This window comes from Medicago sativa, chromosome 6, assembly GCF_051527215.1.
Source record: "Medicago sativa cultivar Bolivia chromosome 6, Bolivia_mono, whole genome shotgun sequence".
Classification (NCBI taxonomy): domain Eukaryota; kingdom Viridiplantae; phylum Streptophyta; class Magnoliopsida; order Fabales; family Fabaceae; genus Medicago; species Medicago sativa.
In genome coordinates this window covers 86,876,741-86,892,575 of record NC_140754.1, presented here as the reverse complement: position 1 = coordinate 86,892,575, position 15,835 = coordinate 86,876,741, and the positions used below count along the sequence as shown (strand labels likewise).

The 15,835-nt window shown below is 28.7% G+C and overlaps 1 protein-coding gene and 1 long non-coding RNA gene across 9 annotated transcripts; both read right to left on the bottom strand.

Annotated features, from left to right (window-relative positions):
- Positions 1–3,991: 3,991 nt before the first annotated feature.
- Positions 3,992–5,164, bottom strand: LOC146917777 (uncharacterized). Its single transcript, XR_015015895.1, has 3 exons — positions 4,483–5,164; positions 4,315–4,408; positions 3,992–4,072 (listed from the first exon to the last, which is right to left on the bottom strand). It is a non-coding gene; the product is annotated as an uncharacterized LOC146917777 (long non-coding RNA).
- Positions 5,165–7,714: 2,550 nt separating this feature from the next.
- Positions 7,715–11,543, bottom strand: LOC146917776 (3-oxoacyl-[acyl-carrier-protein] synthase II, chloroplastic-like). Of its 8 annotated transcripts, none has more exons than XR_015015882.1 (7): positions 11,034–11,543; positions 10,752–10,951; positions 9,598–9,641; positions 9,178–9,451; positions 8,796–8,891; positions 8,401–8,629; positions 7,715–8,212 (listed from the first exon to the last, which is right to left on the bottom strand). XR_015015882.1 is itself a non-coding variant. In XM_085719578.1 (5 exons), exons 1-4 carry the CDS (start codon positions 9,503–9,505, stop codon positions 8,450–8,452), a joined length of 432 nt encoding a protein of 143 aa, XP_085575704.1. In that variant the 5' UTR covers positions 9,506–9,590; the 3' UTR covers positions 7,715–8,212; positions 8,401–8,449. The 8 variants fall into 8 exon arrangements, 1 of the variants encoding a protein (XP_085575704.1); XR_015015881.1 differs by having other exon boundaries at positions 9,598–9,710; positions 11,034–11,542; XR_015015878.1 differs by having other exon boundaries at positions 9,016–9,451; positions 9,598–9,703; positions 11,034–11,542.
- Between the last annotated feature and the right edge of the window lie 4,292 nt (positions 11,544–15,835).

Below are 15,835 nucleotides of genomic sequence, written 5' to 3'. Positions count from 1 at the left end.
ATTTATTTCGTAGCTTCTCATGAAAGAAAGGAACATAAAACTCCCTCCATTAAATCACCACCAACTCACCATTTTTACCATGATATGTCTTCATCTAATTTTATTTAGCTTTGTTACCAAATCACAGATGTGGAGAGTCTCACACTTAAAGAGAGATATGTTAACATGTCTTATATGAGTTAAAGTTTTAGATTGGATGCAAGAGAATATAGTGACAAACATATAAGTGAGATGACCCATAAATCCAATGCCTTTAGGATTTGGATGAAGATGTGATGTTAATATCATTTGAGTAGTTGCTCTTAGTCTAATGTGTTTATCCAACCCAGTTTACGCTCCCGCGAAAGTCCTAACGTTATGATGAAATGTTTTCTTCTATTTTGGATTTCATTTTCTTAATTCATTATATTTATCATGAAAGAAAGGGATAAAAACTCTTTGTATAAAGCCACCATCAACCCACCTTTTTAGCATGGTGTGCAGTCGTCTAACTTTATATTATTATGTCTCTATATCCCAGTCGCAAAGAGTCTCAAACTTAAAGGAGAGATATCAACGTGTCAAAGTGTGAGTTAAAGTTTTATATTGGATGCTAAAGTAGATGTTACGTATAAGTTAGATGGCCAATATACCTGATGACTTAAGGTTTTGGTTCATTTTGTGGTGTCATTTTTTCAACTCCTTTAAAAAATCCATAAAATTACCAACAACTTTTGGACAATATGTTTGACCGAGAAATCCCAATTAGCATGAACAATTAAACCAACAAACTCTTTTAGTAAAAATCAAGATGATAGATGGTTTGGGTATAAGGGATATTTCATTTGTCATTATTAATTTGAAATAAAAACTCATTTTCTTGTTCAATGCGATTTTCCAACTTAAGAGTTTAATCTAGTAGTAGAAGGACAAACTTTGAATTTCGAGATTTTGAGTTTCGAACTCAGCTTGTATCCTTTGAGAAAAGTAAACATAAATATATTTATAAGTGCTCTTTTGTCTCTAAGACTATCCACAATGGTGAGTGTTTCACCTATTTAGCACCATAATAAATAAACACCCCCATTTTGAAGCAAATAAATAAGGTGCTTGCAAAGAAGGGTGGCTATAGAAGCACCCTATCTCTCTTCACTTTTGTGAGGGACCCCAAAATAAATTTTATAAAATAAATTGTTGAAAATTTGTAAAATTGAAATTTACAAATCACTGAGTTGTTGCTAAAATTTAATTTTGGATATCATTCAATTCTCCTTTTAAATTTTGATTGTTATTATCATTTCTTTTCATAAAAAAGTTCCTTTAGAATATGTCAAAGAGACTTTAGGCCTCAGGGTGTGTTTATTTCAAGGTTTATAATATGATTCCTAGGAACATGAGATTAGAAATATGCAACATTCCCATGTTTGTTTCAAGTTTTGAAAATTTGTTCCCTTGAATATTATATTATGAGGAATGTTATTTACATGTTTTCTTCTATTGTTATTCTCATGCTTAAAGGATGTGAATATAAAATTCCCATGGTAATAAAACTCAACTTGCCATAAATTCTCACTACCATTAACATTTATTTCCATTTTTATTTTTTTAATTAATTAATTTATAAAATATTCCAGGAAATCTAAATTTTTACCAAACAAATGGGTAGGAATGTCGTTTCAAGGAATGTAATTTTTTGCCTTGAAACAAACACATCATTAATTTTTCATAAAGTAAATTGAGGCATTTCAAAGACTACTATCATAATCTACAATTTAAAAAAAAAATTGTTTTTTTATTATAAAAAATTTAGGTGAGTTAGGCTCTGGAGGATACATCAAGATCAAGATATGTCTCATGACTCAATGAGCACTTACAAAGTTACTCCCGATCAAAGAGATCCTCACGCTAATAGTGGGGATTGAATCCACGCCCTTGAGGTTGAATCAACTTGTTATTAGCCGAGTTAACCTTGATTAGGAATGCTATTATTAGTATTAATAGCAAAAATAGTGATTCAAAACATGATATCATAAAATGGTATCATTTGTCCTCGTGAGCTTAGCTCAGTTGGTATGAACAATACATAAAATATGTAAGGTCTGGGGTTCGAACCCCGACCACCACCAAAAAAAATATAATGGTATCATTTAAATAACATTTTTTTCATCTGAACCAATAAATGAGACATTTAATAGAATCATTTTAATTTAAATGGTCACATTAATGACTCTAAATTTATTTTATCATGATTATACTTAATAACTAAAAAAAAATCACAAAAAAAAAGAAAAATATTAAATTATTCAAATTGAAGTATTCGAAATTTAATAATTTTTTTTTTTGAAAATTTAGCGATAATTTTTTTAAGTACATGAAATATTCCTTTTTAAAGAATGGATGTGAAACAATAATAAAAAACTTAAATTTTTTTTTAGTTTATTAAAAAAATAAAATATTCAATAGGTTTTTCCTAAGTAACCTCAATTATTTAAATTTCGACAGCACATCATTTTTTCTGCAATATAATTTAATATTTTTTATTTCGTTTAATTAAGGGTTACAATTAAGGATCTTATTTAAAGAACGTTTTATTATTTTTTTGACCTATTAAACAACAAAGTCTAATATTTATAGAATCAACCCAATTGAAATGACACATAAAATTTAATTATTTTAAATTATAAAAATATAAAATTTCAAAATTTAATGACAATTTATATTTTGGAAAATTTGTCAAAAACTTTTTTGTAAATTAAATATTCTCTTAAAAGAATTGAATATAAAACATTAATAGAAAACGTTAAAAGATTCAAATAATTCACTTTTTTTTATACGGATAGAAACATGAACTATTGGAATTTTAAATGTCTTTGATTTATTTGTTATAATATACTTCAATATTTGTTTGTTTCCATATTTTTTTGGTTTAGTTGTTTCCTTTAATTAGGGGTTAAAACTAACACTATCATTTTTTTTCTTTATCCGTCTGATCCATCGATCAAGGCCTTTTCATTCTAAATAATTACATGACACATTTTAACCTTTATAAAATCATTTTAATTTAAATGACATTAATTACTTTTAAGTTTCTTTGTCATTATTATCCTTAATAAAAAGAAAAAAACTAATATTTCAGAATTATATTAATTATACAAATACTTGAAACTTTTGTGTTAGCATAATTCATTTTGCCTTGTTGAAAATACCAAATACGTGAAATTTAGAAAGACAAAAAAAAAAAAAAAGACATGACATTGATACAAAAGATTTAAAAAATACAATTTTTGATTGAAATGGTGCATGAAATTGCTTACAAATGGAAGCTATTTATAATAAACGGTATATATTTATTTAATAGTAACTATCTCATTGACAAATTAAAGTAGAAAAAGTCATATATTGATTGTCAAATAAATAAGATAAAATGACACTTAAAGGATTGTGTTTTATCCGGTCAAAAGAAATAAAATAGAAACCATGATTAATGCTCAATGGCTGATTGAAGATTTTGATACATTCATTATATTGAAGAAATTATGATAAGTGAAAAACAATCATTGTAAAACATGATGATGTTAAGATGTCTTCTTATTAGAAATGGTTTGTCCAACTTAGATGATGTGAACCAATTGTATGCAACTTTTACGGTGACGTTTAACATGTCCGGAGATGTGCTTAAAAGCATCAATTAAGATTCATCAAATAAGATTTCATGTGTAATATACCCATTGTGCAAGACAAATATTCATAAAATAAATATAGATAAAGGCTAAATCAATTTATTGAGATTAGCTTTTCTACATAACAATTCATTAAAAATTAACCTAACGTATCTAAACTCTAACATCTTGATTATATATCAAATACAAAACATTGCCTTGACTAAAAATTATATTGTTGATGCTGAACATCTTGAAGTTGTAGAACGTAGACACATGCTCTCCAATGGAACCCTGAGAAAGTAGCATTAGCAATAAACAATTAGATACAAATAAAAAATAAAATCAACATCATTGCCTTGACTAAAAATTATATTGTTGATGCTGAACATCTTGAAGTTGTAGAACGTAGACACATGCTCTCCAATGGAACCCTGAGAAAGTAGCATTAGCAATAAACAATTAGATACAAATAAAAAATAAAATCAACATCATAGTCTACAACCAAGTGATTAAACTAATATGCTTTTAAAACACATAAAATACTTGTTTTTATAAAAAAAAAAAAAAAATTATGGGGGGAAGAGACACATGAAAATAATGAAAAACAAAGTGTCGGTATATAGAGAGAGAGAAAAATCATTGAATAATCAAGATCCAAGATTCGCAGCCACACCAAAACCACTCATAGAGTAGACCTTTCCCTCTTGCAGGTCCTTCTCAAATTTGTAGATCAGAGTTCTTCGTACAGTGGCGTGAATCTTGTTTCCCTGAAAACGCAAGGAATAAAACAATAACACAAAACAAAACATTAATAATAAAAAAAGCAACGTAATATGCTCACAGATGCATCCATGAGAACCATGTCGAGAGAAAACGGATGAGCATCCCGATTGACATCACGAACAAATCAAGCACGAACAATTCGTACAACTATGGTCCAAGATTCCTTCACCGGACTGATCTCAGATATTATATCTGATCTTGGAGCCATTTGAATATACCTTTTTTTCTAGGTTGAGAGGGAAGAGAAGTAGACAGATGATTTAACAGAAGAAAACATTGGTATAAATAGGCTAATTGCACAAATGAAATATTAATGGAAGCAATGTGAAAATAAAAAATAAGATCAAATAGTTGCAATGATTGGTTTAAAAGAATGACATTGACACATGTCAATGTAATATTGGACGAATATTTACAAATGAAATGAATTAATTTTAATAATTCTATTTTGTGACAGAGGTTTTTTTTTTTAGAGAAAAAAGCACTATATGCATAAAATAGTATAGAGAATAAGGATTATATCAGTTCTATCGATTTAAAAACAGCTACACAAAAGGCAAAAATATTTTAATCCTTAATCTTCCATAATCTTCTTGCACGGGAAATGTTCTAGTGAAATATTCATGCCCATTAACATCATCAAATTAGGAAATCCGCAGGAAATAACAATAATCCTTCATTATTTCCGTAATAGGAAAAAATTAAGGAAATACGAAAAAATTGATACTATATGCATAACATACTCCTATAAAATTCTGTTAAGGAAATAACGATAATCATCTTTTTTCAAATAGAGATAACTTTTGATTGAAATCATGTGCATTAAATACTCTTATAAAATAGAGATAACATTTTAGGATAATTCATCAAATTATGATTGTTGTTTCCATTATAAACTTTTTCATATTTATTGTGTACATAAAAGAAAACATTGGTGAATTAAACAACAATTTAAAATTCTGACTTTTTGCACAACATTTTCGGTTACCATACTTGGATTCCAATTTTGTTTGTTTTTTTCCTATTATAAACTCCATCATACCTTGTGTGTACATGAGAAAAATCATTAAATGAACCTTTTCACTAATAGGATGCCAAGTGTACTTTTAAAAAAAAATAGTGCAAATATATATAATAGAGATAGAGATAAGAAAATGAATCAGGTTTGATAACATAAATCCTAATTTCTAAAATTCATAATTTCTTCAATATCCATCTACTTTTCCCTGAGTTATCCATCACAACCCCCATTTGCATATCGTGAATTCTTTGAATAGAACTGCTACATTCCCGTTGTTAGAGACATTCTTCAAGTATCAAGTTGGTTAGTTAATGTTTTAATTTCAATTATGTATAGGTTGGATATGCATTTATGCTTGACTTAAGTTTTGGTTATGTGAGTGAATTTGCATGTTGGATTCCGTAGATTGTTTCAAAAAAGTTGTTTAAGAAATTAGGGTTAATATTATCAAACCTAATTCATTTTTTTATTATAATTTAATAAAAAAATGAAAAAGTTGTGTTTTTCTAATTATTAGTCAATTAGTTTTTACATTTTGTATGTAATTAGTTATTTCAGTTAATGACATGGAAACTTAATTACCAACACACATTGCCACGTCACCAACATGTCATTAGTAACAATGACAAATCACTAAAATTGGTAGGAGGATAAAAAACCCAAAAAAAATGTAAAATAGGGGGATGATTATTTTTTCTTGGAAAATGTTAACTAGTTCCCTGGGGTACTGGTTAAGGAATCAAATGTAAAAAGTCTTGCATTGAAACTTGTGTTGTCAACTCATCAAAAGCTTAAAAAGTGTTATTTTTACTTTGAAACTTCCTTTTGTAGTTTACTTAACCAGTGCCCCGGGGCACTGGTTAACATGACCCTTTTTTCTTACATTTTTTTTAGTAAAGGGAATGATAAGAAGCTAAACAATATACGATAATTATATTTCTTAATTCATTTTTCAAAAAACAAATGACAATTTTAGTTACAATAAATAGACTTACGAGCACTTTTTTTACCCTCCATATATCATAATTGTGTGATTTCAGCCTCTTATATTTTTGAGGAATTTTGAATCCTTGAGCTTGCCTTCTTTATGATTTTGTAGTCTCTCTCTCTTGTAATTCTCCTCCAAATTTATGTTGTGGTGATATGATTTATTGACGTGACAATCAACTCACGACTTTTCTTAAAATTGAAAAATAAAGCTAAAAAAAATGCCAAAATGTTTGTCCCCATGGATAGAAGTTTGATTCGAAGTGTACGTACAAGCTGATTTTTGGCATATTTATAATTTCAAAAAAAAGTCACACGACTATGAGAATTGAGTGTTACGTGAATAAAATAGGTCGCATCAATATAAATTTTGGCAGAGAAACTACCAAATTATGGGGAAAACATAAGCAGACAAAATTCCTAAAAAAATGGGGGTTAAAAGCGTACAATTGTGATAAGTGGAGTGCGAAAGACAAAATTAAGCATAATATATGACCAGTGTTAAAAACATAGACATATGTACTTGAATGACCTCTTTTCTCTTACTCGATAGGGATGAGTATGAGCGTGACTTTATTAAGAAGATTGTTGATCAAATCTCAAGAAATATAAAACCTATTGTCTTACACGTTGGTGATCACCTAGTTGGATTGGAGCACCAAAGGCAACACTTGACTTCGCTTTTGAATGTTGGGTCTAATGATACAATCCACATGGTCGGGATCCATGGGATTGGTGGAATAGGGAAAACTACTCTCGCTCTTGAAGTTTATAATTCGATCGTCCATCAATTTCAATGTCTCTGTTTTTTAGAAAAAGTCAGAGAAAATTTTAACAAAAATGGGTTGATATATCTCCAAAAGATCCTTCTATCGGAAATTTTTGGAGAGAGGAACATGGGGATAACAAGTGCTGGACAAGGAATTTCAATATTACAAAAAAAGCTTCCCCAAAGAAAAGTTCTTTTACTTCTAGACGATGTTGACAAGGATGAGCAATTAAAGGCTATTGCTGGATGTTGACAAGGATGGGCAATTAAAGGCTATTTCGTTAACCACATCAGCTTGTAATCCAACTGATGTGAAATCGCTTTTTTTTCCAAATATGAACATGTATTTCACAACGGCAGATTTTTCACCCCCGAAGTGAAATCTGCATATTTCACATCAGATATTATTACCACTGACGTGAAATCCGTTTTTATTTTAAAAAAAAATTATTCTTGATTAAACAACAAATATATTTTTTATTCATTGACTTCATTTTCTTGATGCGATAAAAGTCATATAACAAAATAATATAAATTCAATGAAAAATCCAATAATTTTAACAAGTACATAAATTATAAGGACATATAATCTAACTCTAAAATAAAAACAAGAAAATTCTCTTATATACACACGTGCTTATCTTTACATAAATTATCATACACATGTGCTTTCTTGAATGATTCTTCTCCAATATCATGTATCATGTCTTCAAGTCTATCATCCATATCTACATTGCCTTCCTCTCTTTGGTATACACTTGGCATCATAGTTTCACCAAGCCATATCCATTGGGTATAATTTTGACAAATCCCTATCGAAACTAGATGGCCCCTAATTTCTTCCTTGCTAAGTTTTGGGTCCTGATTCCCACAAGAAATACAAGGACATGGAAAAACTCCCTCGGTGTTAGGAAGATTCTTTTCAGCAAATTGTAGAAATTCAGTCACTCCATTATCATACTCACGACTTAATCGATAAGCTTTCATTCACCTACGATCCTTGACTACATTCTGAAAATTAACACATACTAAATTAAAGAATTGGGATGCCTACTAAGCTTTCATTCTACAGAAGCAGTTAAAAAAAATCTGCATTCTCTATTTTACCAAAAGTAATAACAACTAAGAAGAGAACAAAAGTAATAACAACTAAGAAGAGAACAAAAGTAATTAAGAATAACATGAAAAGGATAATTTACCTCGGGGTTTTTACCAAAACAATGAATCAGAGCTTGGTATTCCTTAAGATCACCAGATGGGGTTGATGTAGCATGAGCATTTATGTAATTCACATCCTCTTTTGAAACTCCCGACTGGACCAATGCCCTTTCAATGCAAAGTATTACACCAAAAAATAAAAAATAAAAAATAAAAGAAATTACCAATTGGAATAATAGCAGAGTCTGAGCCCCCACAAAGCATCACATCCTACAGAAAATTTCATATTTATCAAAACTGTTGGCATCTTTTAATAAAAAGGAAATATCATTTAACAAGAAGTCACACAAAATAATGAAGATAACTAAAAGGTGGTTAAAATATGATAAATGCTGTTTATTTCCCAAGAACTAATATATTAAAGTAAAATACTTACAGCTTCAACTCTGATGATATGGTTGGCTGCATTCAATATACAATAGTTACTTGTCGCACAAGCTGTAGAGATAGAATAATTTGGGCCCATCCATCCCTGCAATCCATAAGAAAAATCATTTACTGGACATGGCCCAACAAAAAAAATTGAAGCTTATGACAAACACCAAGACACCCAATTATGGTATCTATAGTAAACTCCAAGAACTAATTAAACGAACCAGGTCCATTGCAAGCATGTATTGCAATTTCTGAAAGACAAACATGTGCTGCAGACAAACCAGGTCCATTGCAATTATGGCAGAAAATTGAACTCGCAAGACAAACATGTGTTGCAAGTTCTGAAAGAAGTTATGGTGCTGTTAGTTGTAAAATCAAACTACCTTGAAGTCACCTAATGCTGAGCCGATTAAAACTCCACATTTGGTTTTATCTAACTCATCCATCACATCTTCAGTAATTCCAGCATTAACCAATGCTTTTTTTCCCGCTGTTAGCAGATAGAGCATAAATTTATCCATTCTCTTTACAAATTTTGGTGCTTCCCATCCGTCAGTTGAAAAAGACTTAATTTCACCAGCAATCCTCTGAAGAAAGAAAATATTGAGAACAAAATCTGCAGCACGCGACAACTGGAAAATACGATTTTGAAGTCACCTGAATATGATTTTGACACAAGAATGTTATATTCAATGTCTTGTCAGGACTCATAGCTTCCTAATACTTTCAATCACTTGAGCACTTAAATTGAACGTATACGGTGTCGACTTTTTATGTCTAAATATCATTGCTCTAAATTTTACCATAGACGCATTAGCTTCCACTGATCACTAAGTTGTTGTTCAGCCTGCAGAAAATAACATCCATCAGTCCAAAGCAGTGCTTCATCCTTTGTTATAAGTGCCAAACCTGAATGCTAAAGATGTTCAAAATTATAATAGGTAAATTATCTGTTGCAGGTCATTGATATGTTGATAAAAAATTATAGATTACAAATGCACATACAAATTATAAATTCTAAAAAAATAATAATCCATTGATAAAAAAATTACAAATTACAAGTGTAGGTACAAAAACAGAATACCAGAAGAAACAAAGTTTTGGTTGATACTAAAATAATTCAACAACTATGAAGCATGGACTCCGACACGGACACCTGACACGACACTGACACGGAAACTTCGACATCACTAGTGTACAAATATCATTTCTCTTTTTTCTTTTAGTAAAATAACCATTCAACAATTTTGGCCTTGGGGGTAAGGCCTACGCAACTTAGGCACAAATCCATTAATATTAAGTATTTTATATCATAATATGCTAGTAGGTCTATATTGTAAATAATAGTGCAGCTCACATTTCTAATTATCATCCCAATCCTACATTTCTAATTATCATAACAGAGGCAAGGAGGAATTTTAGCCTTTGTAATGACCAAATCCACGAGAGAACTTTGACCTACTCTGTCAAGTAAAACAAACAAAAACATTTCACCACAACGAAGAACAAAATCCGTCACTTAAAATCCACAAATACATATATGACATTGCTTTCAATGTTACTATTATTATACTTTATGGACAACAAGTGTGACTCAGGGATGGTCACATTACAATACTCATATTTAACAAACATCAAGTTATTAAAATCATTCAATCACTAGTCACTAATATCACACTTGGTTTCATTATCTCTTCATTAGTACATTTAAACATTCAAAAATTCAATTAAGTAAAAACAAAACTAAAATAGCAATCCCATAACCATATAATAAGCCTTTAAATTGATAATGTTTTACAGATCTCACTCAAATACATAATTCAATTAAATCACAACAAAAACCATGAAATATATAGACATTATTTCAAAGTCACTATTAGTAACATACACATAACCAATGACAAAAAATCAAACAAAAATCAGAGACACGACAGATTTATAGAGATAGACAATATACCAAGTGGCTGGAAGGGATGACTTTGGTACCATAACCAGTGAAGTACTTGATGGTGGGAACAACAACGATCAAAAGGAAATTTCGAAGAAGAAAAATAAGGAAAACCCTTTCTCCCTTCAATTCACCTTCCTTCCATGTTCCAACACTTCTCTTTGTCCCCATTTGCTTCTTCTTTTCACGAATCTGAATCAATCAAAAGCCTTTATAAACAAAGAAAAAAATGGACCAGGATAAAATTAGGGGGAAAACGTGAAGATTGAAGAGATTGGTGGTAGAACTTACAATGGATGAAATAGATCAAAGTTCGAACACAGATAGTGAAACAAGTAACGTTTTGGGTCTCGATTTTTCTTCATTTTCTCTATGGGTTTAGGGTTTAGATCTTCAAACTTCAAAGTAACAAAACAAATATTCGTAATGGGTTTGGGCTTCGATTGACCAACAAGAAGGGTTTGGGGTTCTCAGTAAGAATCATCATTGATAAAGAATGTGTTTTAGGGATTTCTCATGAGGATGGAAGAAAGAAAAGTGTGAGAATGAAATTGTTTTTGGATGAATGGAGAAGTGTGGGGATGAACGCCTTTGTTTAGTTATCTCCTCTTTTCATTTGCGATCTGAAGCCATAAGGGAAGAAAATTGTATCGAATGTAGTGTATGGAGGACGACGGAAAAAAGAGGATTTGGGAAAGAAAGATGAGATGGGATCTAAAACAAACGCAAACCAATCCTTATCCTATTGGTGAAGAGAAGTTGCACAAAATTGCGAAATTGCCACCGCTTTGATTTCCCCTCGGTTCAAAATTCCACTGAAGGGAAATGTTATAGACTATTTAGTTTTCCCTTCAGCTACTTGTGTCCACTGATGTGAAATGCCACCGTGTTATCTTTCCCCTCAGTTATTTGTCCACTGATGTGAAAACTCTGATGTGAAATGTACAATTTCTAGTAGTATATCATAGAATTTAATGGTGGTAGATCGACAATTAAAATCTCCATATGGGAAATGTATGATTTTAATGTTGCTTGTTCCCTATAAACAAAAAAGGACAAATCAACCGGATATATAGTAGAACTTTATACCACATATTTAAAGATTTTTTTTTTATGCAATCGGTCGGTTCTCATCAGAAATAGAGTTGATAATTGAGATTATTAAATAAGTATAGTTTGGCAAGATTATTAAATATTGGATACAACCAATCAAAATAGTCAGAATTGCCACAACTAATGTGTTACTAATGTTTTGATTAATTATGTGTGTAAAGTTGTTTTGGATCGTCGACCCTCTACCATTAAACTCTTTAAAATATTTCATTAATTGATGTGATGACGCATAATTAAATACATGTGTAAAACTTTTTAACATTATTGGTGTTTATAACTTAAATTTTTTATAATATTTAAGTAGAATGCTAACCAATGTCGCAAGGACATTGGTTAACCATTCAAAACAAGTAAGTTTTTATGAAAAAGTTGTATAATCATTACTTGATCAAAAGTAACATCTTACATTTTCAAGACAAAATTTCTATTTGTAGATTTTTTAACCATTACTCTGAGCACACTGGTTAGAAGACCCAATATTTAATAATCTTGCCAAACTATACTTATTTAATAATCTCAATTATCAACTCTATTTCTGATGAGAACCGACCGATTGCATAAAAAAAAATCTTTAAATATGTGGTATAAAGTTCTACTATATATCCGGTTGATTTGTCCTTTTTTGTTTATAGGGAACAAGCAACATTAAAATCATACATTTCCCATATGGAGAAAAATGGGAAGACTTGAATGGAAAAGCTTTCAAGAAGATGAAAAATCTCAAAACACTCATTTTTAGTAGTTCTATTTGTTTTTATGAAACTTTTGAACATATCTATATCTATATCTATATAATATAAATTTACGGCCGATTCCATAGCCCTTTATGGAAATGTTTTTTCTCTTCCTATTCTTATGACACGTGGCATTCTCAAATACTCTCACCACATTCATCCTCACAAAATACTCTCACCACATTCATCCTCACAAATTTGTATTTAATGTTTATGTATAAAAGGAAGTTTAACAATTTCAAATTCTAATATTTGAAATTAAATTAGAAATCAAACATTTCGTATTCAAAAAATACAAACTTTAATAAAATATGCTTTTTTTTTAATAATCAAATAATTTAAATTAAAATATTTGAATTCAGATATTAAAATAAAACAAGTAATATCTAATTAAAATACGATTAATGGAATAATTATTTAAATATCAAAGAGATCAAATAATTGATATATGTCAAATGATAAAAATATGATTTGATTTGTCAAAAAAAAAAATATGATTTGATAAAAGTGTAACTTTTTAAAATAATTTAATTAGATTTGGTAGTAACCATTAATTTTTTATATAATTTAAGTTTATATTCTTTTGATTCTATTTTCAAAATATATATTGTATAATTTAAGTTTATATTCTTTTGTTTCTATTTTCAAAATATATATTGTATAGTAACATAGTAAGAATAACGTATAATAGTGGTTATTAAAAAAAAACCAAATAATGTTAGATAAATTATTTTTTTGACAAATGATGTGAAACAAAATCAGAATTGATTTCAGTTGATTGTATTTGATGGACTTGCTAAAATAAACGTTAAACCTTCCCTAAAAAAATAAACCTTAAACCAAAATAAAAAATGGGAATTGGATATATTTAATTGGAGTTAGAAACGTATCATTAGTGATAAATGAATGAAATAATGTTCAATAATAAGTATAACTCCTAATATAACAAATCAACAAATTGACTTCTTATATTTTTTATTTGACATGTCAAACTGATTTTCTTTTTGAGTGAAACCGATTAAACTAATTAGATGACATTAAATTAATAGTCCTATTATTTTTTTTTCCAGCATTTGTTTGCATTATAAAATGGTAAACATGATTTTTTTTCGAATGCAGTATATAATGATCTTGCCTCTCAATTTGACCTGCAATCACATAAAATCACATAAACATGAATTTGTAGCTTTTTTATTTGACCCAAATAAATACAGGTTATTGGAATTTATTGGTATTAAAATCAGATTAAAACTTTCTAAACTAAACAACCTATTGAGCAACTTTCTATGCGATCCGAACAAAAAAAAAACATTACGACCTATTGATTTTCTATTTTCGACTACAAACATATTGATAATAAACTTTTTTCAAAACAAAAAAAAAATATTATATATTGCTTAATAGTTAAGATATGAGCTTGCATTTGATTGGTCGAATTGAATGTGGTTATTTCTATTTTTTTTTTGTTACATTGCAAGGCTTTAACCAAACAAAAAAATAATAATATATTTTGCTTAATAGCTAAGATATGAGCTCAAATTAAATGTTGTTGTTTTACGAAATTGTCCTGAAAAATCCACCATAAATTAGACCTGTTAGCCAGCAGTTTGTTCACATTACAACTCCAATTCTGCAGTTGCCTTCATTTCTGTTTTGTTTCTTTTTCTTTATGTCATCTTCGTATCTCTCTCCAATCCGAATGGCTCCGAAGATTGACTTTGTTTCTGATATATCCCCTTCTTTGTGTCATTTTCTATAGAAATCTCTTATCTTTTTTAATATTCATTATATTTTTTTATTTACATTTATTATTGTTGTTAAGTCTTAAGGATTTGGAATTATTTATTTTAATCACAAGAGCTTGAACAAAATTTGATATTTTGAATGCGTGTATTTTGATTTATTTTAGGTGGACATGAGCGGTGGTGCGTGGATTCAAGATATCAAAGTTCATTCTAATTGGATATGGAGGAAACAATATAAATGACTTGCAATATCTAGATTGAAGAATGAACGTCATTGAAAATCACTCCATTGTATTTTATATTTTTCTTTTAAAAAAACGTCTCTTTAGGCAGAGATTCAACATGTTCTATATTGAATAAAAGATTATTATAGTGATATCATTTGATTATGGTAATCACAGTTTATTGTATATGATTCCAAATTTACTTTCTTTTTGTTGCCTACATTTGTTACTTTTTTTTCCTTTCTAAAATTAATTTCGTTTTTCAATTAGAAATTTAGATATGGCATAGAGAATCAAGGATGGGTTTGTCATGGTCATGATGAAACAGGGTCGTATGTCTATTTTTTTTTATTTTTTTTATATATTTATCAAATAGCCTTTAAAACAATTTGGAATAAACGTGTAACAATATTAAAAAACACGTGTGATGTCTATTTTTTTTTGTAAATATCTATTACAATTTTGTCTCTTTTTTTAATCACGCTATGACTTTTGATGTATTTTTTTTTTTTTGATAAAGTCATTTCTTTTCTTTAGTATCATGCAATAAATACGACCTTCTATTTGGTTAAAAAATAATGTGTGTAAATGTCAGATATAAGATCATCAATATTCATCTTTCAAGAAAAAAGATCATCAATATTCAATAACAGAAAAAAAAATCATGGATTTGAATTTGTATAATTTTGATTCTAATATATAAATTGATGAATATTAATTGACAATTATTTTCATTAGTTGCCGCATTCATATTAATTTAATTTATGAAAAAGCAATCATTTCAAAATATAAATTTAAATTTTTTAAATCAATTTATAATTAAAATCTAATTTTTTTATCAAAATACAATAAAAATACGAAATACATATAAAAATTAAAAAATACAATCAAAATATATAAAAAAAATGAACAAAATTACTTTATTGTTGATAAAATAAGTTTGATCAAATTTTTACAATTCTTGCCTGCATTAAGAGCATTTAATTGATTTAAATCGAATTGGTTTATATTTTATGAGATTCTTAATTTTCTTATCTTTTTTTGAAATGCATTAATATCCTTAAATTGATTCCGATTTTAAGATATTCTTAAATTTCCTAAAAAGTTTGTATATTAATTTATTGGTTTCCTATACAAGTTTACACATTAGTTAAATAGAAATAGAATAGATACAAAATAAATATATTAAAATAACTTAGAAAAAGGTTAAAATCTTAAAGATTAAGGAAAATTGGTGAAATAGTCAATTATCTTTAATGATGTATACCTATTGTTAC

Bases quoted from the DNA above. Each gene is read 5' to 3' on its own strand.
- LOC146917776 (XM_085719578.1), bottom strand. From the start codon at position 9,505: ATGAGTCCTGACAAGACATTGAATATAACATTCTTGTGTCAAAATCAT. The intron at 9,382-9,451 runs GTGACTTCAAAA...TTCTTTCTTCAG, and splicing joins TGTGTCAAAATCATATTCAG to AGGATTGCTGGTGAAATTAA. The intron at 8,892-9,177 runs GTAGTTTGATTT...TATGGATTGCAG, and splicing joins CAGCATTAGGTGACTTCAAG to GGATGGATGGGCCCAAATTA.